The 26,297-nt window shown below is 35.1% G+C and overlaps 1 protein-coding gene across 2 annotated transcripts in view; it reads right to left on the reverse strand.

Moving 5' to 3' along the window:
• Positions 1–3,664: 3,664 nt before the first annotated feature.
• LOC123309346 (transient receptor potential-gamma protein) overlaps positions 3,665–26,297 on the reverse strand; it is a 297,127-nt gene continuing 274,494 nt past the window's right edge. For both annotated transcript variants that reach the window (XM_044892426.1, XM_044892427.1), the window contains 7 exons: positions 23,664–23,858; positions 22,529–22,570; positions 22,286–22,466; positions 15,117–15,381; positions 10,207–10,642; positions 7,069–7,236; positions 3,665–4,053 (listed from right to left, as the gene is read on the reverse strand). In XM_044892426.1, coding sequence (XP_044748361.1) covers positions 3,871–4,053; positions 7,069–7,236; positions 10,207–10,642; positions 15,117–15,381; positions 22,286–22,466; positions 22,529–22,570; positions 23,664–23,858 — 1,470 coding nt within the window. In that variant the 3' untranslated portion in view covers positions 3,665–3,870. The remainder of the gene's footprint in view (positions 4,054–7,068; positions 7,237–10,206; positions 10,643–15,116; positions 15,382–22,285; positions 22,467–22,528; positions 22,571–23,663; positions 23,859–26,297) is intronic.

Genomic DNA, 26,297 nt, shown 5'->3' on the forward strand with positions numbered 1-26,297 from the left:
TTATATAGTGACTATGATTTAAAGAATATGATTCTGAATCTGATATCGAATTCTTTCCAACCCTTCAGAATGCAACGTTGTATAATTTCTGAAGGAAGCAGAGGGTACTGTGGCTACCTCTATTGATGATATTTTCTGAGAGAATATATTAATTCCTCATTGAATGGTTGAAATACAAAGCAAACCTAGTAGGGACCAGTTCTGTTTTTACAAGTTCAAATATTTTCGTCAACGTATTCCAAGATCCTACTTCTATGAACACTTAGTGCCCGAATAGTCGAGTGCCGCGGCACCACAGAAATATTTAATGTGTGGAGACGACAATTCGAAGAATTGTCGTTCCATTAATGCGTGGTATCATGAATCAGCGAAGGAATTCAATGAATGCTTCGAAGTGGCAATATACACACATCAATTTTGTCACAAATTTTCATGTCCTCTATTATTCAATAGCCTTCGAACATAAAGATTCAGAAAAATGTAATTCACCACTTCCATTGCAAATATTCCAGAAAGCTTTGAAGTATTGTCATAAATATTGATGACAATTGAATTCTTGGATGACAAACGAAGTCGCTATTGTTGTACAGGGCGAGCAAAATTGGTATCCAACGAGATTAACTTAAGAGGACATACCTTGGACCCTGTAGAGTACCTCTACCAAAAATTAGACCTGTATATAGGGGGAATTGACTAGGGCAGCCCGTCAGAATAGTAAAAAAAAGATCATTGTACATACTCGAGCGTGCCAGATTAAGATATATGTGGTTAATTACAGGTTGAAAAGTATATATTCTCTTAATCTGACAATTTAAGCATGTCGAAAATGTGTGGGAGGGCGCCAAAGTTGCCAAAAAAAAAACGTCACGTGTACATATTCGAACGCGGTGGCGTTTTTTCTTATTTTGAAGCTAATGATTCAAGAATAACGAAAAAAATATAATCTGACAGTTTTAGCAAGCCGAAACAATAAAAATTGAACATGAATAAGGTCACAAAAATCAGTTTTCTCGAATTGTCTCCTCCCATCATCATCATAGAAATACCTTGTCATTCTGACAATTGAATGAATGTAGATTAGTCTGGGATTCTACATTGACCTTGCCCTTTCGCATGTGTGGCTAAGCTCCTCGCCCTTATCGCCCTCTAACTCGAGAACGCTTAAGAGTATGTAAAATTTCTTCAGACAAATGTTCACAACATTTGTCTTCTACAACTTTTATTATCTACAACTTTCATGATGAATACAAAAAGGATTAATGTACAGGCAGTTCCGAAAAAAAAGCATTTTTATCATCTTCAAAGTGTCAAATTAAGAAAATCCCCTGATTAGTTTCAGATTTATGGGTCAACACGGCTATATCACCAAGATCAACCATATGTAAGAAAATCTGACACGCTCAAGTAAGTACAAGTAACGATTTTTTTTCACATTTTCAAAGGAGTACTGTGACCTTGCGACACGTCCAAATTGTCAGTCCCTTGAAAAGTAGCTTCCTTTGGGTCCAATTAACATATCCTCCAAAAATCTGACACGCTGGATTTTTTTTTACCATTTTAAACTCTTCCGTACGGCCAGTACCACCGCGCAAACTGTCAGATAAGCATGAATTCATTATCAGAGACACGTAGAGCATATCTTCTGCTTCTTCTTTCTCAGCTCCTGGACGTAGGCCTCCTTCAAATGACTCCACTCCGATCTGTCCTGTGCCACCCGATGCCATCCAATTCCCCCCGGGCCTTAATGTCATCTAACCATCTCCGTTGCAGTCTACCGACACAGCCTTTTGTCTGTCGTGGTCGACAGTGTGTTAGCTTATTTGTCCACCTGTTAGGATCTGGACCAGCCATGTGTCCCACCCATTGCCATTTCAGATCTGCCACGCGCTGTATTATATCTACGACTTTTGTTCTTGTAGGGCATATACAGTATCTTAATCTGACACGCTCGATTATGTACACCTGACGATTTTCTCTTACATCTTTGTGATGAGGTCTGACCATTTTATCAAGGTTTTTGTTCTATAAACTAGTTGAGTGACTCATTCATTACAAAATACTTGTAAAGTATATGTTTTAATTTTATATACCTACATCAAAGCGCGTCGCCGCTAGGTGTTCCACCACCTGACCTTGAGAGTGGGTGCTTACTAATGCACACACACCCTCAATACTAAATCATATTTAATTTTGAGCCATTACAAAACTCTTGCAAAAAACAACATTGGATGTCCACGACATGAAATCGGTGAAGTCATTGACAAAAATTAAAAAGAGAAGAGGCCCTAAAACTGAGCCCTGAGGCACACTAATTTTCAACTTTTCCCTATAGGACCACCCACCATTAACAAACACCAAGGATGTTAAAATGAAAACACTTTTTTGATAGCATTTCTAGTGGCGTACTATGGTATGTTCCAATAGGTTTATTTGCTGAGATGTGTTTTTTCTTATGGAAACAGTATTTTAAAATGACTGAGGGCGATATATGATATATTTATGAAACGGGAAAAAAAAAATGCAGACTCTTTCTAAGTCATTTTAACTTACTGTTTTCCTAAGAAAAACAAAACTTTATGTTATTGCTCAGCAAATAAACCTGTAGGAAAAAATCATAGAACGCCACTGATTGCTATCAAGTGTCTTCATAATGTTTGTATTCCAACATCCTATCACTAATAGAAACGGAGATAATTACCAAAGTTGAAATTGCCCAAATTTCAATTTTGTCCTATAACTCCAAACCAAAAGAAGATAGCGGAATGCAGTTGATGGCATTATTAGTTTCTCGAAAAATGAAGAACGTTGTGTGCCCTTCATTTTCCTCTATCTCGTTGGGTAAAAAAGTTGTAGTTCCGGTATCACCAATTTTGCCCGCCCTGTACTGGTGTTCAAATGCTATTTTCGAGTAAGTTTTAAACCAGAAGAGTGTTATTAAATGAAAATAGTAATGATAAAAATCTCCGGAGGAATCCTTGAATAGCAATATGCGTCAGACATAGCCACAGCACTGCTCATTAAAATTCTTAATGGATTATCGATATCTTAATACTATCGAGAAACATAAAATATATAAATGAGTAGTCTTGCATAATTCAATTTGCGTCAGTTAAGAATTAAGTTAATGAAATATTGAACCTGAACATCAAATGTATAGAGTCTATACTTAAAATGTCATCAAACGAGAAAATCCGTTTCGAAAATGTTCAGCAATTTATTCAGAGCTAGCCATATCTATTTCATCTACCAATTTTGGAATAATACTAAATCAACTATTGAGAAAATTAGAGAGTGAAACTTATCAAGTAATAACAATATTCTCCTGGAACCTTATGAAAGAAAAATATGAAAAATAATAAATATAAAATAAACTCTTTAACCCTACATTACTCGCGTGGTCTACGATTGTAGACCATACCTATTCGAACGATAAAAAATAAATGTTGAAATCTAAGACATTGAAGTTTTCTCGATTTCCTCTCAAAGAGAAGCATTATTTTATCACAAAGTTTGAATAACAAGTGGTCAAATAAACGATATCATCATAGATAATCTTTGAAATATATCAACGTAATATTTAAAGTTAAAATAAATATGGTCTACACTTGTAGACCACGCGAGTAAATACGATCTAAAAGAGGGCGCGACTAACGCAGGGTTAATGAAACTGAAAATCTTTTGTAGACTACAATAGTTATCGGCCGAATTTTCATCTGGATATTTCTATGCATCCTTATATTATATTTTTTCCTAGTAAAATGGACATAATATCTGCATTTTCGAAAAACTATACACTATATGGCTAGGTCCCGAGAAATGTACAATCCTAATTTGCTACTCATCAATATATTCTATGTTGTCCCAACTTCGTTACAACCATCCAGTCGAATTATTGTGGCCGCTTAGAGGTATAATCCCAGGCAGTTTCGGTAGACTTTGCGATTGATTCCTGTAATCGTCCTCAGGGGTCTGAGATGATGCTGTCGCTTGATTGCTCGACGAAGAATATAGTAGGGGTTCTCTTGACATGCCAGATGGTATTCCATTGTTACTCTGGAAAAATAGTCAAATGCATCAAACTGGTCATAGTGAAATTGAGTACATTTGAACTGAGGAGCAATTGAAGTGGAACATCTAAAAAACTGCCTAGCTATAACATCGACATCACTTCGTTGACGCTGGAATATTACCCCAAGATGCAAAGCCTTATCCTAAGCTTATATGGCACTGGTACAGAGTAATTGTTTTTCAAGCTCTTCTTGTTGTACAGGATGTGAATGTAAGGCAGCCAAAAATTTTTGTCTTTTGGGTTTTGAAGTGTTTTTTAAGCTGAGTGAGGTCGACACCTCAGGGCATCTACGTCACTTTTCCGCGTTGCTATGGAAATATCACCATTTCAGTAAATCACCTTCCTTTCTTGAATTCTAGCTATAACTTCGACATTTCTTCACCGATGTTGGATTTTTCGTGATGTTTTACACAAAGTGAACATATACAATAGTGAAATTTTCCACATTTTCGCCTTTTTTCATATGATAATATAGCAGGTGTTCTTTTGACCAAAGGATTATTAATCTAAGGTTTCAACTGAATCAAAAATATCTTATAATTAAAATGATCTACTATGCTGCATTGACTTGCATATGGGGATATATGATTAAAACCAACTTAAACTTAATTTCAAGTAATATTGTTCATAGTTTTTTCAGAAGTACAGATTTCAAGGTAACATGGAGCGCGGTGTAATGATCTCCTGTTTTCTGAGAAAAATTGGAGTTCATTTTAGTGCATTCCTTTCATTTCGTATTTCCGCCTTTGAAAATATTTAATTCTCAAATATTAAGTACATTCATTCCGATAGGCAGAGTAAATGTAAAAAACCGTTCATCTGTGTTTAACGTTGTTTTTCTTGCATGCCGTTCAAGATTTTGACGTTTTTCTGATGTTGATATGCGATAAACCGGAGCTGACGACGTTTTTCATTTTTGTCGCATTCTAGAATTTTCAGATTTTTAACGTGTGGAGGGATTTGCCTATAAAAGCAGATTTTCCCCCGCGACGGCCTCTTTTACTTTTGACTCTTTGACTTTGACTCTTTTACTCTTTAGTCACTTTTACGCTCCGTACTCTCTTTTCTCTCCGATTCGATTTTAATTGTGTGCACGACAAGCCGTTCAACAAATTTAGAAATAATTTTGTGTTGCGAGTATTAGTGCTTTTAGGAATTAATTTTTAGTTTTCGTTTGTCTTCCGCGAGTGCCTGAAATAAAGGAAGTAGGTCCCCGTCTTTACCGTTTTCAGTATCTTAATTAGACCTACACCGGTTACTTCTTCGACGTTGCTGTACTGTATCGCTTTCTGTTATATTTTATCGTACTTTATCCTGTTTCGCGAGTCTGACTTTTCCCTTCGCTATCAGTCATGGTGCGTAAGCCCTTGGGGTACTGAAGGGAAAGTCCCGTCAACCCCCCTGTTTCCGTTCCGCGTCATAAGTGTTGAAACCGAAATCTCTTCTTTTCTATCAGTCATGGTGCGTAAGCCCTTGGGGTAGAGGATAAGTGATACCGCTCGTCGTCAGTGAAATCCCGTAGTCGCGCTCAAAATAGACCTTTTCTTCGCTCTCAGTCATGGAGCGTTAGCCCTTGGGGTAGCGAATAAAAGTCTCGAATAGATCCGCCCTGGTTGTGTTTCTTTCATTTCTGGAGAAATACAATTAATTACATCCCCATACCGTATAGCAAGTCATTTCACTTCGCGAGGTCATCCTTAGTATCCATTTCGTCAGTTCTGGTTCGCGCATTTTATTGAACAACATTTGATTTTTCACTGTACCCGGTATAAACTTTAAAAAGTGCTCGTGATCGGATTGAATTCCCCGAATGTATGTTTGCTGATCGATTCGCTCATATTTCATACCTACACATATTTCCGTTGTATATACAATCAGTTCCCGAAGGTGTGAATAAACTTTTATATAATTACTGATAACTTTTACGTCCTACTGATGAGAATAATGGTTTATAACGGGACTGAGGACAAAGGTGCAAAAAAGACTAAAAATTTGCCGAAGTTTCGTCTGTATTTTCAGACATTATCGAGGCACCTTTGTCCTCAGTCCCGTTATCAACCATTATTCTTTTACATAATTTGATTTTGACTACTTCGTTATCGCTACCACCCTAGATAACAGCGAACTCTGTCTCTGACTAGCAGCTACTCTGGTAGGTTTGCTATTGTTCCTAGTGAAAAGAATAGCTGATGCTCGAGATAAGTTTTCTCCGAGCGGATTTTGTTTTTGTGGTGGATAATGCGTTGTCTCCATCGAGCACAATTATTGCATAAGTATTAATTGATTTATTTATTTACCAGGACACACCAGGTAAATTTATTGACAAAAAAATTTATTCGTAATGAATGACTGCTGGATTTCCATATTATATCAACCCTATTGGATATATCGGTTGAAATTTAATCTTCTGAAATTCTTTAGGGTTTCCACTCCGACACAAAATCAATTAAAAAATTGGAAATAATCGATAGTAAAACTTCGTTACGTTTCGGAGTCTATATCAGGCTCCTTCATCAGACGAATTCGTAACAATTTTCAGAATTGTATATAGTTTGTCAATTCACGATCAAAAAAATCAAAAATCCAACATCGGCGAAGAATTGTCGAAGTTATAGCTAGAATTACAAGAAGAAGAGGTGAATTCAAACAACTGCGATATAGCAACGCATTGCGTCCGAAAAGTGGCAAAGACGTCATGAGGTGCTGACCTAACAATCCACCCAGCCTCAAATAAAACTCTATAAAGAACTCTAATTTTCTCAAACTTTTCGTCAAAAAACGAAAATTCTCGGATGCTTTATATTCACACAATCTACAACAAGAGATTAAAAAAACATTGCCCTCTGCCAGTGGCTTCACTGTGGGCTACTATAATTTAAATGTTCGAAATTAAAGGCTAAAATTTGGGTTTTGAATCCACCCAACTGCAATTAAAACTCCAAGATATTTCGAACATTCACAAGAGTGTTTAAATTGAAAAATTATCCTTGAAAACTCACTGTTGCCACGCTTTCTTCTGTAGTGGACGGTGTCATAGCAGGAGGTGCCGAAGAGGGAACACTCTCCGACTCTTGTTGTGACTGCGTAGTTTCTAACCGTTTCAGACTAGGAACTTCAGGAACTCTAGTTGGAACACTTGAGGCACGTTGTAGAATTTTACAAGGGGGCTATCGAATGAGGACAAACATTATTATTATTATTATTTATTATTATTTTTACAGAGTGGATACTGTTTTGGAATTGGTTTCTGTTTGTATCCCTGTATTTTCTAAATAAATAAATAAATTTCAGATTTTTCATTGTGGATAGCATAAAAAACTTAGTATCATTAAGGTTTATGTAATGATTTGCTCAAAGCTTCGGTGAAGCGCTAGTTGAGATATCATTAATTTTAATGATACCTATCTTCTTTCTTGAAGTATTCACTTCAAGAAAGAAGATAGGTAAAAAATCAATAAACCTCATTATATCGAGAAGATATAATAATTAATAATCGGCATCAAAAAAGTAATAAGTATGTAACCAAAACATTTAGAAGAAAAGTAAAATAAAAACCAACTCAATGAAAAAAACTCTACAATTCCCTATGGCCTACGACATTTTCACTTATTAGGATCCTACTTCAAATCGAAATGATTGTGACTAAGATGTCTAAAAACATGGTGTATGCACTGATTAGATTTTGTTTTTCCCGCTTCGAAAATAAGAGATAAGTTTCGTTTTTCCCACTGTAGGTAGCGCCGTTTAGGAATTGACAGTTGTCCAATGATATTTGAAAATAATTTGAATGCATTCCTACGACTTGCGAATGTGCTGTATTTATTAGCGGTTATTGGTGTGTGAAAATGTATTACTTTCGAGAAAGGTCGTACAATATTCATTTATGGAACATGTCGTTCAGTTTTCTGTATGGACAATCAAGAACTACAGCAAAGAATTCGGTGTTGTTGGACTATCACACTTTGTTGTTGGAAATGGAAATTGAGGCAGAGCCAAATCAGATGAACATTCGGCATTCGGGACTGATAGAGCTAACAATTTTATGGCAACTTCAGAAATATTTAAGCAATAAAGAAACTGTTTTGAAAATACGTAATGTGAATTGTGAGCATGTATTAAAAAACAGAAATATGTTAATCTGTTCGAGTCTGTTCTTCAAATATTCTTCACAAGTATAGTGAAAATTGCGTTTCAGTCAACTGAATATATTGAATATTTCGCCAATCAACTGTGTTTTATTGAAATCATATTGAATTGCTTTCCTCACGAATACACTTTGTCAAACAAAAATTATCTCGAAGAAAAATAGAAGTACTCCTTCGAATCCTTCTATAGTGTTGAAATATCTGCAGATTCGTTTTTACAACGAAAATACAAGTGTAAATCACAAATAATCGTTAACAGCTGATTCTTTGATGGATCAGGAACACAGAGATGACTGTAATCTGTGATCGATATAAACGCAGAACAAAATAAAGCGAGAGAGTATCATTAGATTTTCTTTCATAGAACAAGGATAGAACATGGTGGCGCCGCCACGAAACGAATCTCTTATTTTCGATTTAGTCTAATGTCATTCCATTCAAAAATTGACGAGTGCATACACCATATTTTTAGACATCTTAATTGTGACCCTTCTATCTATGACCTCGTTTCGAAGTAACCGTCACGTTTCTTGCCTAAATTTCTTTCTGTTCAACCTGTCATATCTCGCGGAGTATCCGTTAGAAAACTATGCTGTAAAGAGCATATTTCATCAGAAATAAATTATTATTGCGATATTTTTCATAATTTGACAGGGGAATTGAAGGAGCAAAAGCAGAGTGACAAGAATAATGAAGCGAAATAGTGTTCGTTATTAAAACTTCCAAAAACCTAATTCTGAAGAAATATTAGTAGCATTCACCAGTATTGTTTGTAGCTATCCGGACTATTTGGCTGATAATAAGCTTTTCGATTACTGCACTGAAATCCTTCATACAGGGTGATTCATCAAGGGTAGCTTACAGCCATATTTCGCAAACCTTATCTCCAATGTCTTGGGAAGAAAAACTTATATATAAAGTCAACTTAAAAAGGTGTTTTCAACTATCTAAGTTCAAAGGTTCATAGTTTTTCGTTTGATAGTGCAAATGATCGTTTTTACAAAATACCATTTTTTTTTACAGAATATAATACGCTTCTTCAATTTGAAACAAAATTGCAACATTAGAAACTATCGTTTCTATTTCGTAGAGAACTTTTTCATGTAGCCAGTTGTCGAATGTTGAGGAAAAGATACTTTTTTACAAGAAAACACTGTAAAGGATATCTCAAATTGCCTGATTTTGGACGTTTCTGGTACTTCTAGATTACGTAGGGCAAAACGTTCGCTTGATTTTCGTGAAAAGTCCATTAGTGGAAACACCTTGGCTAGATTTTCGTAAAAAGTCCATAAGTGGAAACCGTTTTACAATAATTTCATTTATCTTGAAGATATAACCAAAGAATTTTGATTTTGTTCGATTTCAAAAATGTGTCATAACTTCAAAATTTTCGAAAATATCTGAAAACGATAGAAACTTTCCAGAGACACAATGTCACTAGGAAAACGATATATTCAATTCTTTTTATCTCCTGTACTAAGAGTGAAAAAGCACGACCTTAACCTGGACTCGACATAGAAATAACACCAACTCCTAAAAATGACATGGTGGCGCTGCCATGAAAAGAATATCTTATTTTCGATTTGGTCCAATGTCATTGCATTCAAAAATTGACGACTGTGTACATCATATCTTTCACATCTTAGATACAACTCAAGAAATATCGGAAATATTTATCGCAACATTAGAATATATTCTATATTCTAATGTTGCAATAAATATTGAGGCTGTTTACCGTTATTTCACTAGGAAAATTTCCATTTCAAGTATAGGGTTCATTTAGGTAACCTGCCATCATTATCTAAATAGAATCGACTGAAAAAATAGAAAATATTGGTGTCAATTTGAAAACCTTCAGTATTGATCAATTCAATTTTTCCAACTTGATGATCTCATTGAATACATTAAATGTACATTTCAGGTCCAAACAGCCTCTTATGAATTTTTCATATTAAGAACAGTATGTTTAATTGAATTTTTTCTCTCACTTACTTTTTTCAAACTCTTGTTGATTTTCTTATTGACACTACCAGTGCTTTCACTAATACTACAGGGAGGAACTATAGGACTTGTATTTCTGGATGCAGAAAACTTCTTTCTCTTCTTTTTCAGAAGCGCCAAACCGTGCGCTATTCCATAATGATGTTCGGATGGCTGATGGTGATGTTCGTGATGGCGATGGTCGTGATGGTTATGGGAGTTTTCTGTGTCGATGCTCTGGTTAGATTCCGAACCACTCACTGAAATATTTTCTTCGGAGGCGGGACTGTTGCTGTGTGAATGGTTGTGGCCGTTTCCCCTACAGTTGTTGCACACGGAATCTTCTGATCTGGAGCGACCGATGAGACGGGACACTTTACCGGCCTTTGCTGCCTCGATGAGTGTGCCCCATTTACGCTTGTGCGATTGGGTTCGTTTGAAATGGAACCTGCGAAACCAGTATATTATTATATCCTTTAATTCTCTAAAAAAACGATTTCACAATTGTTTTGAATTAACTGTTTAGTCTAATAAAATGGTAATTTTTTGTAACATGGGTGCGGCAGAAAGTTTTTCAACGAAATTACAGGTGAGTCTTTGACTCGTACAAATATTTCAACAGTAGATTCTTGAGTTGGAAAAAAACTTTTTTTCTATACCATTTTTTCCGATTCGGCCATTTTGAGTTTTCATGATGATCTATGCCACGCCTGGAGAAACAAAATTCCCTTCAGAATAAGTAGCTTAAGCTGTGATACTACACATCTTTGGAACTTTTAAACAGAGTTGTATTCAGCCGGAGTACTCAATTTTCCCAATTTCACAGACACTTTTTAATTTTTGAACATCAAATTACTCGAAAACGGCGCATTATACACGAAAACACGAATAAAATTTTCACTTCAGAGAACGTTCAAATATTCATTGGATAGCGGCCAACTTAGTTTCAAGAGTTGGATTCTTTGAATTTTTTTATTTCTATAGTACGTAATGGTCATAATGAGGAAACTGGAAGACGTAGGTGACATCTTGTGTTCGAAAAAGATTAATCAAATAAATGAAAAATTATATTCATTTCATTCGATTCTTTTTTTTGGTTTTTCATCAGCCTGTATTTGAAGTTTGCTGCCTCGTACCAGATCCGGTTCAAGACAAAAATCGCAAAAAACATCGAAATTTTCAGCCTTTGTTCATATCTTGCAAACGATCGTTTGAAAAATGTCACGGTAAAAGTATTCAAACTTAAAGGGCAAAATTCTACATCAAATGATTTCCCCAATTTTGTTTCTATTAAGTTCAGAAGCCTGTCGACGTCAGTCCAATAAACAATTTTCATTAACTTTTGTGAACACTGCAGTATGCTCGGTGGCCAAAGTGATTTGAAAACAGCTACCCTAAGTAAAACAATCTTTCAATAAAAGATGTATCCAAATCTTCAGTTCAGTGATCACCAAAATTTCAAATTTGGATCATTATACATACATTTTACGCATATGGAGGGTGTATTTGAAGGTGAGGCTTTTTTTCAACAGAAAAAAATCCAAAAATCACCTATACAAAACATTCAAAATAACAAAACTGAAAAAAAATTGAAAATTATTACTGAAATAGATCCAAATACGAACCTAGCTGCCCTAGTTTGTTAGCTGAATTAGCAAAGCAGTAGGAAAAAACTCCTCCTGATCTCCTGATCTCCTGATTCGACCATGTGGTTTCGTTTAGGATATTGGCTCGTTCGATAAATAACGAATGAAAATGGGAACTTAAGATTGCCGAATTGTTCCCATTATTTTTATTGTAACTTACACGATTTTATGACATACATAGCTCATTTCTATACCAACTGACAGAAGAGAAAATAGAATAATACTTCGAAATCTCACCAATAACATTCTAAATTATTCACGAATTTTTTCACAATCTTCTTGTTCGAACATTCCAACAATCGTCGTAAAAATGGGATGAAATGGGAAAACATCATAGCAATTTTTCAAGATAACTAACATAAGCAATTTCAAGAAACCGCCCCGATTTTCAACATTTTTTTCACCTTAAATTGCACGATACAACAATAATAATTTTCTCAAAATCGACCTGATGCATCTAATCCGATGTACTGAACCATTCATTGTCCAGCCACATGTTTATGTTTTTTCCGTTTTAGCGATGCCGGAGTCACCTTTCACAGTCCCGTACTCGAAATTCAATGAAATTTTGTCGAACTTCTAGGGGTTGTATCTCAGCCATCTTGGATATTTTATATAGACAATTTTTGGTTGAACGACTTATTTTGATGAGTTCTAACTCCCGCCAAAAAAAGATTTACCTTTGGAAACACCCTGTATAGTCCATTCATGTTACAATTTTGTGTTGCGGAATTCAGGTTGTTATTGTGATCTATTGACCTATTATATATGTGAATCTATGCACTGACCGAAAATAATTTGAATTTTGTCCTGCTGTTTATAGTGTTTATGTTCTCAAGTTAATCGAACTAATTGGAAACAAGACCTGTACTCAGAGCAGCACAGTACTCCGCCGTCAAGTGCCACGGGCACCACGGAAATATTCGATATGGAAACGACAATTCTTCGAATTGTCGTTTCTTTAATGCGTGCTAGTCATTATTAAGCAAAGGAAACATACAAATATAAACTTTAGACCGGTTTCAGGATTATTGTCTCTCATAAGAATGGTGCAGCGTAACACATCTCAACTGGAAGATGGTGTCTTAAAACGAGAATAGGGGCACGCATTGAGAGATATTTTACAATCCTCATCACGACGCGCCACCTGAACAACCAAGACTGAACCAAGACTCATTTACTCTGCAGAATCCTACACATATCCATGACTCCCAAACAATACCAAGTGACCTGCAGTCAAAGAAAGTACAACTATTCGACGAGAGACTGCAGGGATCGACGCAGACTGCATTAAAAAAGTAAAGTTTAAGACAAAAAAATTTGGCCCTCAAAAAACGGGGTTCTAAGACTTTTTAACCTATTCTTATATCCGTATAGACACCCATTTTGAAATCGAATGGACCAACACATAGATCTAAGAAAGTGAACTGAAAAAATCGACACCCCTAGTCGTACACTTGTGATTTGAAAGAAAAATTACTCAGAACACGGTTGAATTCGTAAACATGTTTCTCGTTTCGAACAGACTCCTGGATTTCAAGGGGAAATTAGGGGATAATAAAATAGGTCGATTCCACACCGATATGTTTCAGCTTGCGCCTACTATCGCTTAACTGATGGAAATATATTCAACACGCAACCGTGGAGCGCCCAGGACCCAGGAAGCATTTTGATGTGGGGACTCGTCGAAATTGGCGAGTTTCCAAGAACATTTTCCAGGATGAAATTTACAGACCTCGAACGATTTTCTCTCGATTCCAGGATCAGTTGGGAGCAGCACTAATGTTTTTTGAAGATATTGCCAAAGTTTTCTCACAGGTATACAGTTATAAACTCAAACCTGTGCAATCGATTGTGGTTTGATAGTTTCGTTTCAAGAAAATTGTTTGATGTTGTTGCCTATTTTTATCTGCATATGTTTCTTTTTGAAATCTAGCACAGCTCTTATATTCGGTATGTTGCTTTGTGTGATGATTGCTTATTTTTATTTGTATCACTTCATTGTAGAGACCTAAAGAAGACCCCAACCCGGGTCGAAACGTTGAATAAAGAAAGACTGTTCTTAAGTTAGTGTATCCCACACCCCTTATCCACAGATTATATAATAACGTACAGAATAAGTTAATGGGAAGGTGGTGAGAATCAGCAAATCTCAGCTAATTCCAACATTTCAAAAATATATTTTTGCTGTCACAGGGCTGAATAGATAAAAATTGTGATCACTATTAATGAAAATCAAGGACAAATAAAACATACAACATAAAAAACGAACACCAATCTCATAAATGGTACATTGCAGAGGCACGATTAACTTATACTGAACAGGCTTGCTTGATTTTGGCTGTTTCTGGTACTTCTACACTAGATGGGAAAAAGTTGGAAAAAGTATTAGCCTAGAAATCTTGATATTTGTCGATTTAGAAAATGTGCCATAACTTCAATAATAGTTATACAATTGAATTTCATTCCATTTCTATTAAAATTCAAATGATAACACTTTCCAGAAAATTATGTAATTTATGAGATGACATGTTGATGTTATTATATTTTATTTCACTTTTGAATTAAAATTTTTTTTATTTCAGTGAGTTGATAAACGTCAACTTACCCTTGTTGCTATGGGTTGAATAATGTCGTGTTCAAACGTCAAAATGGAATAAAATCATGTAATTCAATTTACACTCAATTCGAATAAATATCTAGGAGAATTTTAGAGTAAAAATTTGATACTATCTCGAGAAGCGAGTCTTGAAATTAAATTTATGAATGTCTTGAGTAATATTCTTGAGATGGACTGATGGACATGATATTACAAAGCAAAAAGAGAAATTATAATTTGTATTTTTGCTCGATATTTTTTCATCAGTGTGGCTTACAGTGGAGTGTAACGAAGTAGATTTTTCGATCTCGAAAGAAGGAAATGTCACATCACATTCTTGTTCATCAGTTCACATCTTGAGTCAGGGTCCGACCATACTCATAATTTGACGTTTCCAAAACCTATCTTGAGATCATTCGAGGACTTCAGTCAAATTTATCAATAAGCGCCTACTCAAGTGAGATCACAGATTGAGACGTCATCTTGACAGAGTCTCAAGTCAAATTTATTAATCGAGGTGTTGAGTTTTCGTTGGACCACCCTGTATTTTATTCCCTGTCTACGTGTTGAATGAATACGATGACATTATATTGGCTATTAGGGTAGAAAAATATTGGTTTGGTGCAATATTTCACCCATTCAGATATAGAAAAATCGGCAATCTTCAAAATACTCACTTTCCTGTCGCCCTATGACACTGGTGGCCTTCATTGATGCTGCCCTGTGAAGATGAGACTGTGTTACTGTGTTGCAGTCTTCTTGGAGTTGAATTGAAGATGTTCGATAGAGTAGAACCGAAAAAGTCATGGTGTTGACCTTCTTGCTGAAGAGAGGCTATGAATTCTGCAACTGGTGGAAGAGATACTGTCGATGGTTGTGGAGCTATATTGAATCCCTTCATCAAACGTCGTTCTTTCTGTCGATTTTTCTTGCCTCCTGTTCCTGCGATATTAAAGCTTGTTAAAAAAATGTTCAGTTCTGCCTATTTCGTTTTAAGTACAGTGATTTTAAGGGTAATAACACAAGGCATGTAAAATATTGTTATTGCTTCTAGTTATCTTTCGAACAGAACTCATATCTTTTAGGAGACAGTTTATGTATGAAGTATCAGTCTGTTATTTATTCGTTCTATTCAAAATTGTTTCGAGAGAAATCACGAGAAGTGCAAATTAGAGCTACCGAACTAAACTTGGAGGGCATTATGCATCTCGATCATAAACATTATATTCGGCACTTATCTTTATATTCGGTATTTTATTGTGCCATGCATTGTTATTCAGGATGAAGCTATGGATACTCAGTTTTGATGGCTAGAGCGATTCATGATGCTATAAATTCATAGTGTCAGAATGTCCTGAAATTAATGCAACAAATTTTGGTCACAGATTCTCGCTATACGAGGATATATTGACAAATTCTTAGCCTACTATAGAACCAAACAAAATTTCAATGTTAAAATATTTTATTACTCGACATATTCTGCACTTAATTGGAAACATTTATCACAGCGAACCTGCAACGTCTCTAGACCTTTCAAAAAAAATGTTTCTTCTTGCTCTGCAAACCAGACCTCCACAGCTTTTATTACCTCCTAGTTGGAAGAAAATTTACGACTTTTTAAACTTTTTTTCAGTTGAGGAAAGAGATGAGAGTGGTATGGAGCCAAATCTGGTGAATAAGGGGGGTGTTCTAGTAATTCAAACCCTAAATCACGAATTTTTTGCTTGGCAACATGAGATTTGTGTGCAGGGGCGTTGTTCTGCACAAACAAAACACCTTTTGGATGGCTCCGCGTCTTTTTTCTTCAATATTTTTCCGTAGAGTGGTCAGTAATGTCGAATAGTAATGTCCGGTTATTGTTCTACCCTTATTCAAAAATCAATCATGATTACTCCATGGCAATCCCAAAAAACTGAAGCAAGAACTTTTCCAGCAGAGTTTTGGACACGAAACTTCTAAGGTCTTGGAGAACCAGACTGTCGCCATTCCATCGATTGTTGCTTTGTTTCTGGATCGTAGAAATGTACCCAAGTCTCGTCCATAGTAACAATTTAGTTTAAGAAGTCTACATTTTCGAATCGAGCACAGATCGTACGCGATGCTTCTACGCTTGCACGCTTTTGGTCAACATTCAAACATTTGGGGATACATTTTGCAGCAATTTTTCTCATGTCCAAATTGACGTGAACTATACAGGGTCTTTCACGAGGAACCTCACCCATATTTATACGGGAAACTACTGAACTTATTTCCATGAAATTCAGCACTTATAAGTATTTCACGATGCTGATGAAATCTAAAATATTTTCAAGGCATGAGCACCTCCGGTTTTTCCGGAAATGACGTCAACTTCCGTTTTTCAAATTAGAACACCATTTTTTTATTGCAGAAATAGATTCCTTAAAAAATTTGAAGTTATTTTGATGTAACATTTTTCAGTTTTGGTTGGAAAATTCTCTGTGAGCGGGAAAATTCGAAAAAAAAATCGAAAATAGAGCTCCGCTGAAACAAGAATAACTTCGAGGTTTTTAGATGGAAAATTTTCATTTTTGGGATTTTTCAAGATGTGAGATTGATGTATCCACTTTAAAAATCGAAATCGCGATTCATGATACAGGGGGTGAAAAAATCGCTTTCAAAGTTACGGATGACAAAATCGTGAAAAATCAATTTTTTCAAATTAGAACCCCATTTTTTTATGGCAGATATTGAATCTATGTTAAAAAATAATGTGAGTGTATGCATCACACCCTTGCCCTAAAATGGATATTTTCTGAGTTATTCACAAAAAACTGTTTTTCGTCTTGAATTTTCAGCTATTTCTTTTCCCTTCACGCCAAAAAGATGAAATTTTCAGGAAATGTTATTTGAACCCTGCTGTAGATTTTTCACCCCTTCTTGAAACCGACTTCAAGTTACTATTAGGAGAACCATGGCAAACTCTCGCAGTTATAACTAGAGAAGAAACCTCTCAATGAACAGTCGAATCGTTCTATCTACAACTTTATTACATTCTCCATGAAGTAGAATGAGATTTAAATAATCTTCATTGGTAAAATTAGGCATAGTGATCGATTTTATAACTTAATACGAATTATCACCAAATTAATAGTAAACACGAAATGTTACTGAATAAAGAGGAATTTGGCAGATGTAATTAATGATATCTATCATTAAAAAAAAAGAATGTAAAACATGGTAAGTTTTTGCATATGGTTCATAAGGAATTATTTATTTATCACTGGAGAGAAAACCGATGGCCGATTAGTTGAAATAAAGAGGTTTCCGATCCAAATTCGAATCAAAATTCGCCATCTATTTAGGAACGACCTGTAACTTTTTTCTCTTTCATATTAGGGTAGTAAAATCTAAAACATGGTTCAAGTAACAGTTCCTGAAAATTTCATCTTTTTGGCGTGAAGGGAAAAGAAATAGCTGAAAATTCAAGACGAAAAACAGTTTTTTGTGAATAACTCAGATTATATCCACTTTAGGGCAAGGGTGTGATGCATACACTCACATCATTTTTTAACATACATTCAATATCTGCCATAAAAAAAATGAGGTTCTAATTCGAAAAAATTGATTTTTCACGATTTTGTCATCCCTAACTTTGAAAGCGATTTTTTCACCCCCTGTATCATGAATCGCGATTTCGATTTTTAAAGTGAATACATCAATCTTACATCTTGAAAAATCCCAAAAATGAAAATTTTCCATCCAAAAACCTCGAAGTTATTCTTGTTTCAGCGGAGCTCTATTTTCGATTTTTTTTTCGAATTTTCCCGCTCAGAGAGAATTTTCCAACCAAAACTGAAAAATGTTACATCAAAATAACTTGAAATTTTCTAAGGAATCTATTTCTGCAATAAAAAAATGGTGTTCTAATTTGAAAAACGGAAGTTGACGTCATTTCCGGAAAAACCGGAAGTGCTCATGCCTTGAAAATATTTTAGATTACATCAGCATGGTGAAATACTTATAAGTGCTGAATTTCATGAAAATACGTTCAGTAGTTTCCCGTATAAATATGGGTGAGGTTCCTCGTGAAAGACCCTGTATGATGACAGCGTTCGTATGAAATATTCAGTGCTTCAGATATCCGTTTTAGCCCAATTCGACGGTCTGATAAAATCATATCATGAACTGCATAGATTTTTATGGGGACTGATACAGAAACTGGCCTTCCTGATCGGTCATCATCATTGTTGGAAAATTGACCTCTTTTGAAGCATGCAGTCCAATTGTTCACGGTCGCATACGAAGGACATTGTTCACCAAGAGTATTAAGCCTTCGTAAATCTGCTAACCTCTTAACACGCAATTAAATAGAGGTACTTGATGATGGCTTGATACTACAATTTTTCGATTGTCACAAATTCGGTGGACATCTTCTTTTTTTAAATTTATTGCGTAACTCTGGTTCAGTTTTTTGACCTCAAACTTCACACTGACACTTGTAATGAGTTATTATTCGTTGCTATGGTAACGCAATATTATTTTCATGCATGGAAATGATCTAAGCTGATTAGATATCAATACATAGATTTAGGAGATGAAGCGTTTGACAAACGTTTTGGCGGCAAGTCTCCAAATGAAAGAATTTTTACAATCTGTTTTTCGGATAATATTCTCGGATATATGCGCTATCGCATGTGATTTATGATTTGGGGCGCATGCATATTTTTTTTAAACAGAGATCTAACTGAGTTACCTTAGTGCCAAAGTAAGAAAAAACATGCCTGTGTTCCCTTCATTCAATAAAAATAAATAATTTCTATTACAATGAGTTTAGGCCTAGTTTTATGAAACTCTGGTTTTTTTTTAAATTTCAGCGGAAAAAATGAGACATATGCAAGCAGTATGAAGCAATCATTCTAGAGAAGGTGTAGAGAAGTATTGAAGCTCATGGTGGCCACGCTGAACAACTTCTGTAAAACTCAAGTCAATGAAACGATAATTTGAAATATATTATTGTTCCTCGTTTTCTTTTCTTTTCGTTATTATGGCCCCAGAATTATGAAATCGTTGTTTTTGAGTGAATTTCAAATAATGAAGTATATTTTAGTAGTTTTGTTATAAAAGAAGCTGAAAATAAATACCTATCACTAATGATTCAAAGTCTTTTTCCTTTATTACTTCATCCTTTGGAATCAATTTAAAAACAATGAATCCATAACTGTGGAGTGCAAAAAACGAGAGAAAAGAACAATAGAGAATAAGTGTTATTTTATTGAATTGAATTTCAGAAAAAAGTGTTCAGCTCTTTCTCATATTTGCTCTACACCTTCTTATGAATGATTGCTTCATTCTTCTTGCATGTCTCACTTCAGTTGCTGAAAATTTTCAAAACAATGTTTAAATTAAACTAGGCTGTGAATTTATTTTGTATTAAATGATGGAAATACAGTGAGTTATATTATTTCAGAATATCAATAAAAAAGGTTACTTCTAATTTTTTTGTGTTATTCTATGTTTTTGTTTAATTTTATTGTATTAGATAGTTCTCGACCCTATGTTGAAGATATCATGAATGAGCAACGTCTCTGATTGGAATGTTATCATCAAATTCGAATATTGAATTTTAAATTGGCATTATGACCTATTATCTCTTCTTCCTTAACTCAGTCTCATATTCCTTATCCAGCTTCAAATACACTTGAATTGGAATTAAGTGTTTTAAAGTAATATATTCATTCGAAAACATAATTTATGGGCCATCAATCAATCCGCTGGTTTTTTCGGGCTAAGTGAGACCTACATTAAATCGAAGGAAAACGCACATGCGATGGAATAATCATTCAATCCATAAATTAATGTCTTGACGCATGAAATCAACCACGCAATCATTTCGCATTTTGCTCTGCTAAATTATGTTACAGATCGCGATAAAATTCCTTTTAGTTATTGTTATGTCAAAATGTGTTAGTCTTGATTAATGTCCAAAATAGCACAACGTCCTATTATTAGCCTGGGAGAAAAGAGAAAGGTGAAAAATATAGACAAATATACCTGCGAATAGAAATTTTCATTACATAATATCTACTCATAGACCAGGGTCAAACCGATTTTGAAAACCCGAATTGAATGAAAATTTCTTGGGAGTATAAGTATGGTTGGTCGGAAAAGTTAGTATAAATTATGAGTAAATTTATATTAATACAGAGAACTCGGTAAAAATTCCGAAACAGTTCCATGCTTTTTATATGATTGGATTTTGTCTTATCTATATATATATGTAATTGTGTACTGTATTGAAGCCTGAAGAAGGTCAAATAAAGGAGTCGAAACGTTGCTGAAATAATAGTATGTTTATATTCCTGTTCCTAGAACCGAGACTGGGAGTTATATACTTACTGACAAAGAAATGGCTTAACCCAGAAGGAGCTGTTTGAATTTTAAATTTTTTTGGTAACACATAGATAGTATAGCAATCAGCAAATGATTAAAATTTGAAGAAAAAAAACGAAGGGTTTACAAATTTTTTTATAGAATTTGTCATAAATGTGTTTATCCACTGCAGTTATCTATACACTCCCTAACACGTCTTGGCATTGATGCAAGAAGATGGTGTATTTCTTCTTTAGGGATACTATCCCACTTCATGTCTCAGAGAGGCCAAAGTCTGTGGGGGTTGGGATAAATTTCCAAACCTTCTACCCATGATGTCCCAGACATGCTCTATGGGCGTAAGATCTGGGATCTGGGCGGCCATAGCAAAAGATTCACATGGGTCGCTTAAAAAAAAGTTTAAATTGACTCTGGCAACATGAGGTCGAGTATTATCTTGCTGAAATATTGGATTCTCAAGCCGGTTAAGGTAAAGAAGAATATATGGCTCCACAATTTCTTGAAGGTAACGCAGCGCTGTCATGTTACCTCGAATAAAAACTAAAGGTGACCTACTTCCATGTGCAATAGTACCCCATAACATAACACCTACTGTCCGGTGTACATGACGCACAACATCAAAATGAGGTTCATGTCTTTCTCCTCGACCTCGTCTAACCCTTCTTCTGCCATCATGTGCACCCAAGGACAATCGAGATTCATCAGAAAAGACGACCTGATGCCATTCTACATTCCAATGTTGTCGTTCTCTGCACCACTGTAATCGTTGCCGTCGATGCTCAACCGTAAGAGATAACACAAGATGGGGTTGATAATGCTGCAGTCCAAAAGACCTTATACGGCGGTAAACCGTTCGAACTGTTACAAGATGGCCTTGTTCTCCTAACCACCAAAGAGTATCAACTGATACTCTCTGTAACCACTCATCAGCCAAAGATCGAGTTGTCGTAAATCGGTCTCTGATGGCCATAAGTCTTATACGCCGATCTTGAACTTCATTTATGCCCCTTCGACGTCTGGTGCCTATTCTTCTTCAATTTTGGGCATAATCAAACCACGCTTGACAACATCTCATACCAATAGTTGGATTTCTGTCGTACGATTAGCGAGTTCTCGAAATGACAACCCCGCCTCCCGTAGACCAATAATTCGACCTTTTTCAAATTCACTTAGCTGGAGACAAATTCCGCGTACACGTACTCTAGGCATTTTAATAACAACTAAGCATCGATATTGCATCTCCTCGAACAGCTGGTTTGTTGTGAAATTCAAAAAATTTGCAAAAAACTTTTTTTTCCATATTTTAATCATTTACTTCTTCCTATACTATCTATGTTTTACCAAAAAAAAAAAATTTAATTTAAACAGCTCCTTCTGGGTGTTGCAGTTTCTTCGTCAGTTAGTATAGTTTAAATTCATTGAGAACGATACGCATTATGGCTTATAAAATATTGAATGACAATATTTTGTCAGATTGAATTTCTATCTCACTTACCCATTGCACTAAGTGCTGTGGAGGTGTTCATTCCAGAATTCTTCAGAATTTCAATCAATTCGAATCTGAAAGCTGATATGTCTTGCTTGATCTCGTTCACGTCGTCCTCTGTAACACCTTGGTTTTCCGCTTTACGCTGTTCTACGGTAACGTATCTCCTTACCAGGTTCCTCATAATACTCTTCAAGCAAATAATTAAGTTATAATGACCGGAATGGAAAAACAAGTTTCATTTTCGCCTACCTGATACCTGAAGTCTCGCTCGTTGGCTTGTTTAACTTTTCTCTAAAATTAAATAAGGAAATATTACTTATTGGGATTTTGAAGACATTGGAAATTAAGAGGAGTTTACTTTCTCGCCATCCGCATAACGCGTAAAGGGGGAAAGACTACCAGAATATGTGGGGTGTTGCCGGAAGACTTGAACGATAAGAAGAAGTTACGAATATAAGGATAGTTCCCACTTTCTTCGAAAATATGGCAGCACTTAACCAAGGTCTTTTTTCAATTTCACCAGGATACGAATTGTAGCCAATAGCGAGACTTTTCGGAAAATATCTTCATGTGACACTTCATAGAAGAGATAATTGCACCTCGGAAAGTTTATAAGATGAATATTTGTTCTTTAATGAAAAAAAAAATATTGTTTTTCTATTGAACGGATGAAAAAATTTGTGACTTTCCGAGGTGAAGAACTGATTGAATTGAAATATAATGAAAACTCCATATAAATTAGTGGTTTCTGATGTAAGAAATTAATTTTCTCTTTTTGAACTGATCACTATAACGGTGTAGACCTCTCTTAAGTAGTAAACCTCGTAGTAAACATGTTTCTCATATGACTCAGGTGAGAGGGAAGGACTTACACCACTTATTTCGCAGGAAATTCATCGTAGATCTAATTGTGATGAATATTCTAAAAGAGAAACTCTCTTAGTATTAAATCTCGAAATTTCATCGAGCTCGCTGCAACTGTTATCTTTTCAGAAACTTTTCGTCAACTTTCGACCCATGTATTTTTCAGAAAAATCATTGCAGATCTAAATGTGATGAATATTCTAAAAGAGCAACTCTCTTAGTAATAAGATCACCTAAAAATTGCTTCCACCACTGTATATTTGCCCAACAAAAAATTCAGTATGAACGCCAATCTGGTGTTGCTTAAATTTGTTTTTGAGTTGACAAAGTGATCCAACAAATTCTCATTATAAAAAGTAGATGTGCAATTACTGGTTTTCCAACAAATAAAATTGTGAAGACATATGCACATCTTCACATGAAAGTAGATTTTGGAAATTAAATTTTTTTAAGGTTGAACAGATGGTAGACATGTTTGCACGGATTGGGTAACTTTATCTAAAGAATTTGAAATACTCACCCTTATTGTTTGCATGTGTTCTTTCTTCGCCGCTCTGGAATGACCGAAGAACTTCCTCTGCGCCCACTGTACAATATACCAGGCACTTTTAGGAGTTGGAACAATATTGAATGGAGGTGGTGCAGTGCCACCTTCTTCGAAGTAGCTAATCCATAATTTGCTTCGAGCGAATTTCCATTCAACGTCGGCTCTCTCCTATGAAGGATCGAATATGAAAATTCAATTGGAAAAAATTTTTTCCATTTCTGTAATTCTTTTTTCATACAGGGTGAGTCTTTGACTCGTACAAATATTTTAACACTAGAAACTTGAGGTCAAAAGAAACTTTCCTGTATGATTTTTTTCCGAATTGGATCTGTTTAAAAGATACAGGCTGCTTAAAATCTATGAATTTCAATCATTTTAATCCCCACAAACCTTTTCATCGAATGAAAAGAATTTCGGAATATATGGTTTTTCATTTTTTTGATTAAACTTTTTCGAATACAAGATATTACGCACTATAAAAGTACAAAAACGTGAAATAACCCAACTAACTGAAACTAAGTTGGACGCTATCTAATGATTATTTGAACGTTTTTAAATATAAAAGTATTCCTCATATTTCCTCGTATAATAGGTACTCCGTTTACGAGTAATTTGAATTTCAAAAATTAAAAAGTATCTGTGAAATTTGAGAAATTGGGTACTTTGTCTGATTACAACAGATGTGTAGTGTAGAAAAATTGAATTGGCTATATTTTTATCAGGGACGAATCGGAAAAAATGGTACATATAAGAAAAAAGTATTTCTTTTGACACCAAAAATCTAGCGTTCAAATTTGTACGAGTCCAAGACTCACCCTGTATATAAGTCTGGAGAATTAATGGTAATTTGGAATCAAGCTTCAATAGCTTCATGGGAGGAGAAGTTAAGTTTTACTATAATTCACCCTGAAAGCTGTCCCTTCTGCCTCGCGCTTAAACCTTTTTGGGAGAAACATTTTTTTTTAATGCCTTCCAGAGTTGTCCAGGTTGTCTCTGATGCCTTCTAAGTAACACTTTATGTCCAGTAGAAAGCCGCTCTTCCACTAACGTCGGCATGAGTGCTTATTACAGATTGACACTGGGTTTCATCAAACTTTGATTGTCCGATCAACGATTTGACAATCACACGATTTCTAGAATGAAATCACTGAAACGTTTTCATTTCTGAATATATGGAAGAAGTAGCAATTGATAATGATTGAATGGACGTATTAACATCATAATTTGATGCGAGAAGAATATTCTAAATGATTATGACTGAATTATCGATTGAAAACAAATTGACGTCTATTCGTCAATCAAGCGTTGATTCCCCGATCAAGCTTCATGAAACCCCGGGTATAAGTGTTGGAATGCAAGAAGGCTAATCACATTTGTTGATATCTAAGGTACACTTGGCTGAATATCATTTTCATCGTCTATATTATACGATCTCATAGTTTTTCACGTATCCACCTAAACCGAATCAAATAGCATATCAACGAACTGCAAGCAAAATCCATGAGCAATCGCTTTTTTACGTCTATTTTTCCCTCGATTTTTCCCGTTTGATTTTCACTTTACAGTGAAATTTTATGTTCGAAGCACGAGTGCAAGTACCAATTAATTCTGAATTTTATCTTAATAGTGTATTTGATTACAACTGAAAAGCTTCCGAATACAACACATGGAAATCTACTTCGTTAGAGAGTTTGTTGGTGCTGTAGGTAAACAGAACTGCTTCAATCAACTAATTGGCCTCCTACAGCTTGAACGCGGGATTAAAATTCAGGAAGGATTCTAAAACTGATTGGAGCAGTCACAAACTGAATACAAATGAGTAGTTTCCCGAACAACTCGTTCATCTGTGCGTGACGAAATAAATATCCATTTTTTTCTCAAAAGCTTATACATCCGACTTATACATCATTTTTCGTTTTATCGAATTTTTGATTCATCATTTTTCCTACTGAGGAACCTTTCGAATTGGACCGTTCCAAAAAACATGAAGTGAGAAGAAAAAAATTAGATAAAAAAATAATGCACTCGAAAGCATAGATATTTGAAAACAGCTTCCATAAACGGAAATAGTTTTTCCCAACAATTATGAAATTTTTGAACGAAATTTGTTCTGTTTAGTGACACAATCATATTGAGGGAGGAGGTTATATAGCGGATGTTGAAAAACAAAGTTTCAATATTCTGGAAGCTAATTTGAGACCTCAAAATAAGTAAAAACTTTCATATAAACATGGGTCCGAATGAGCCGTTTTGGAGGTGTGAGCGATATTTGTTTTTCAAAATATTAACTATTAGCGTTACCAAATGCGATAATTTATAGAAGATATTCGATTTATTTTTGACTTCTAGTGTTTTACAGAAGATATATCATATGACCACCGTCCATTTCAATGCAGGAAGTACATCGTCAAATGAATAAATAAACTTTATTGATCCTTTTGGACATTTAAGAAATGTATAGGACAAGTCATATATCAAATACAAGAGAAAAAAACAACAAACTCAACGAAAGGAGTCCTTAAGGATTTCCTCCACACTATAGTAACACCTTTTAGTTAAAAGGAACTTAACTTCTCTCTTGAAAGGTGTTCCACTCATTGATTTCAA

The sequence above is a fragment of the Coccinella septempunctata genome, chromosome 3 (assembly GCF_907165205.1).
Source record: "Coccinella septempunctata chromosome 3, icCocSept1.1, whole genome shotgun sequence".
Taxonomy (NCBI): Eukaryota; Metazoa; Arthropoda; class Insecta; order Coleoptera; family Coccinellidae; genus Coccinella; species Coccinella septempunctata.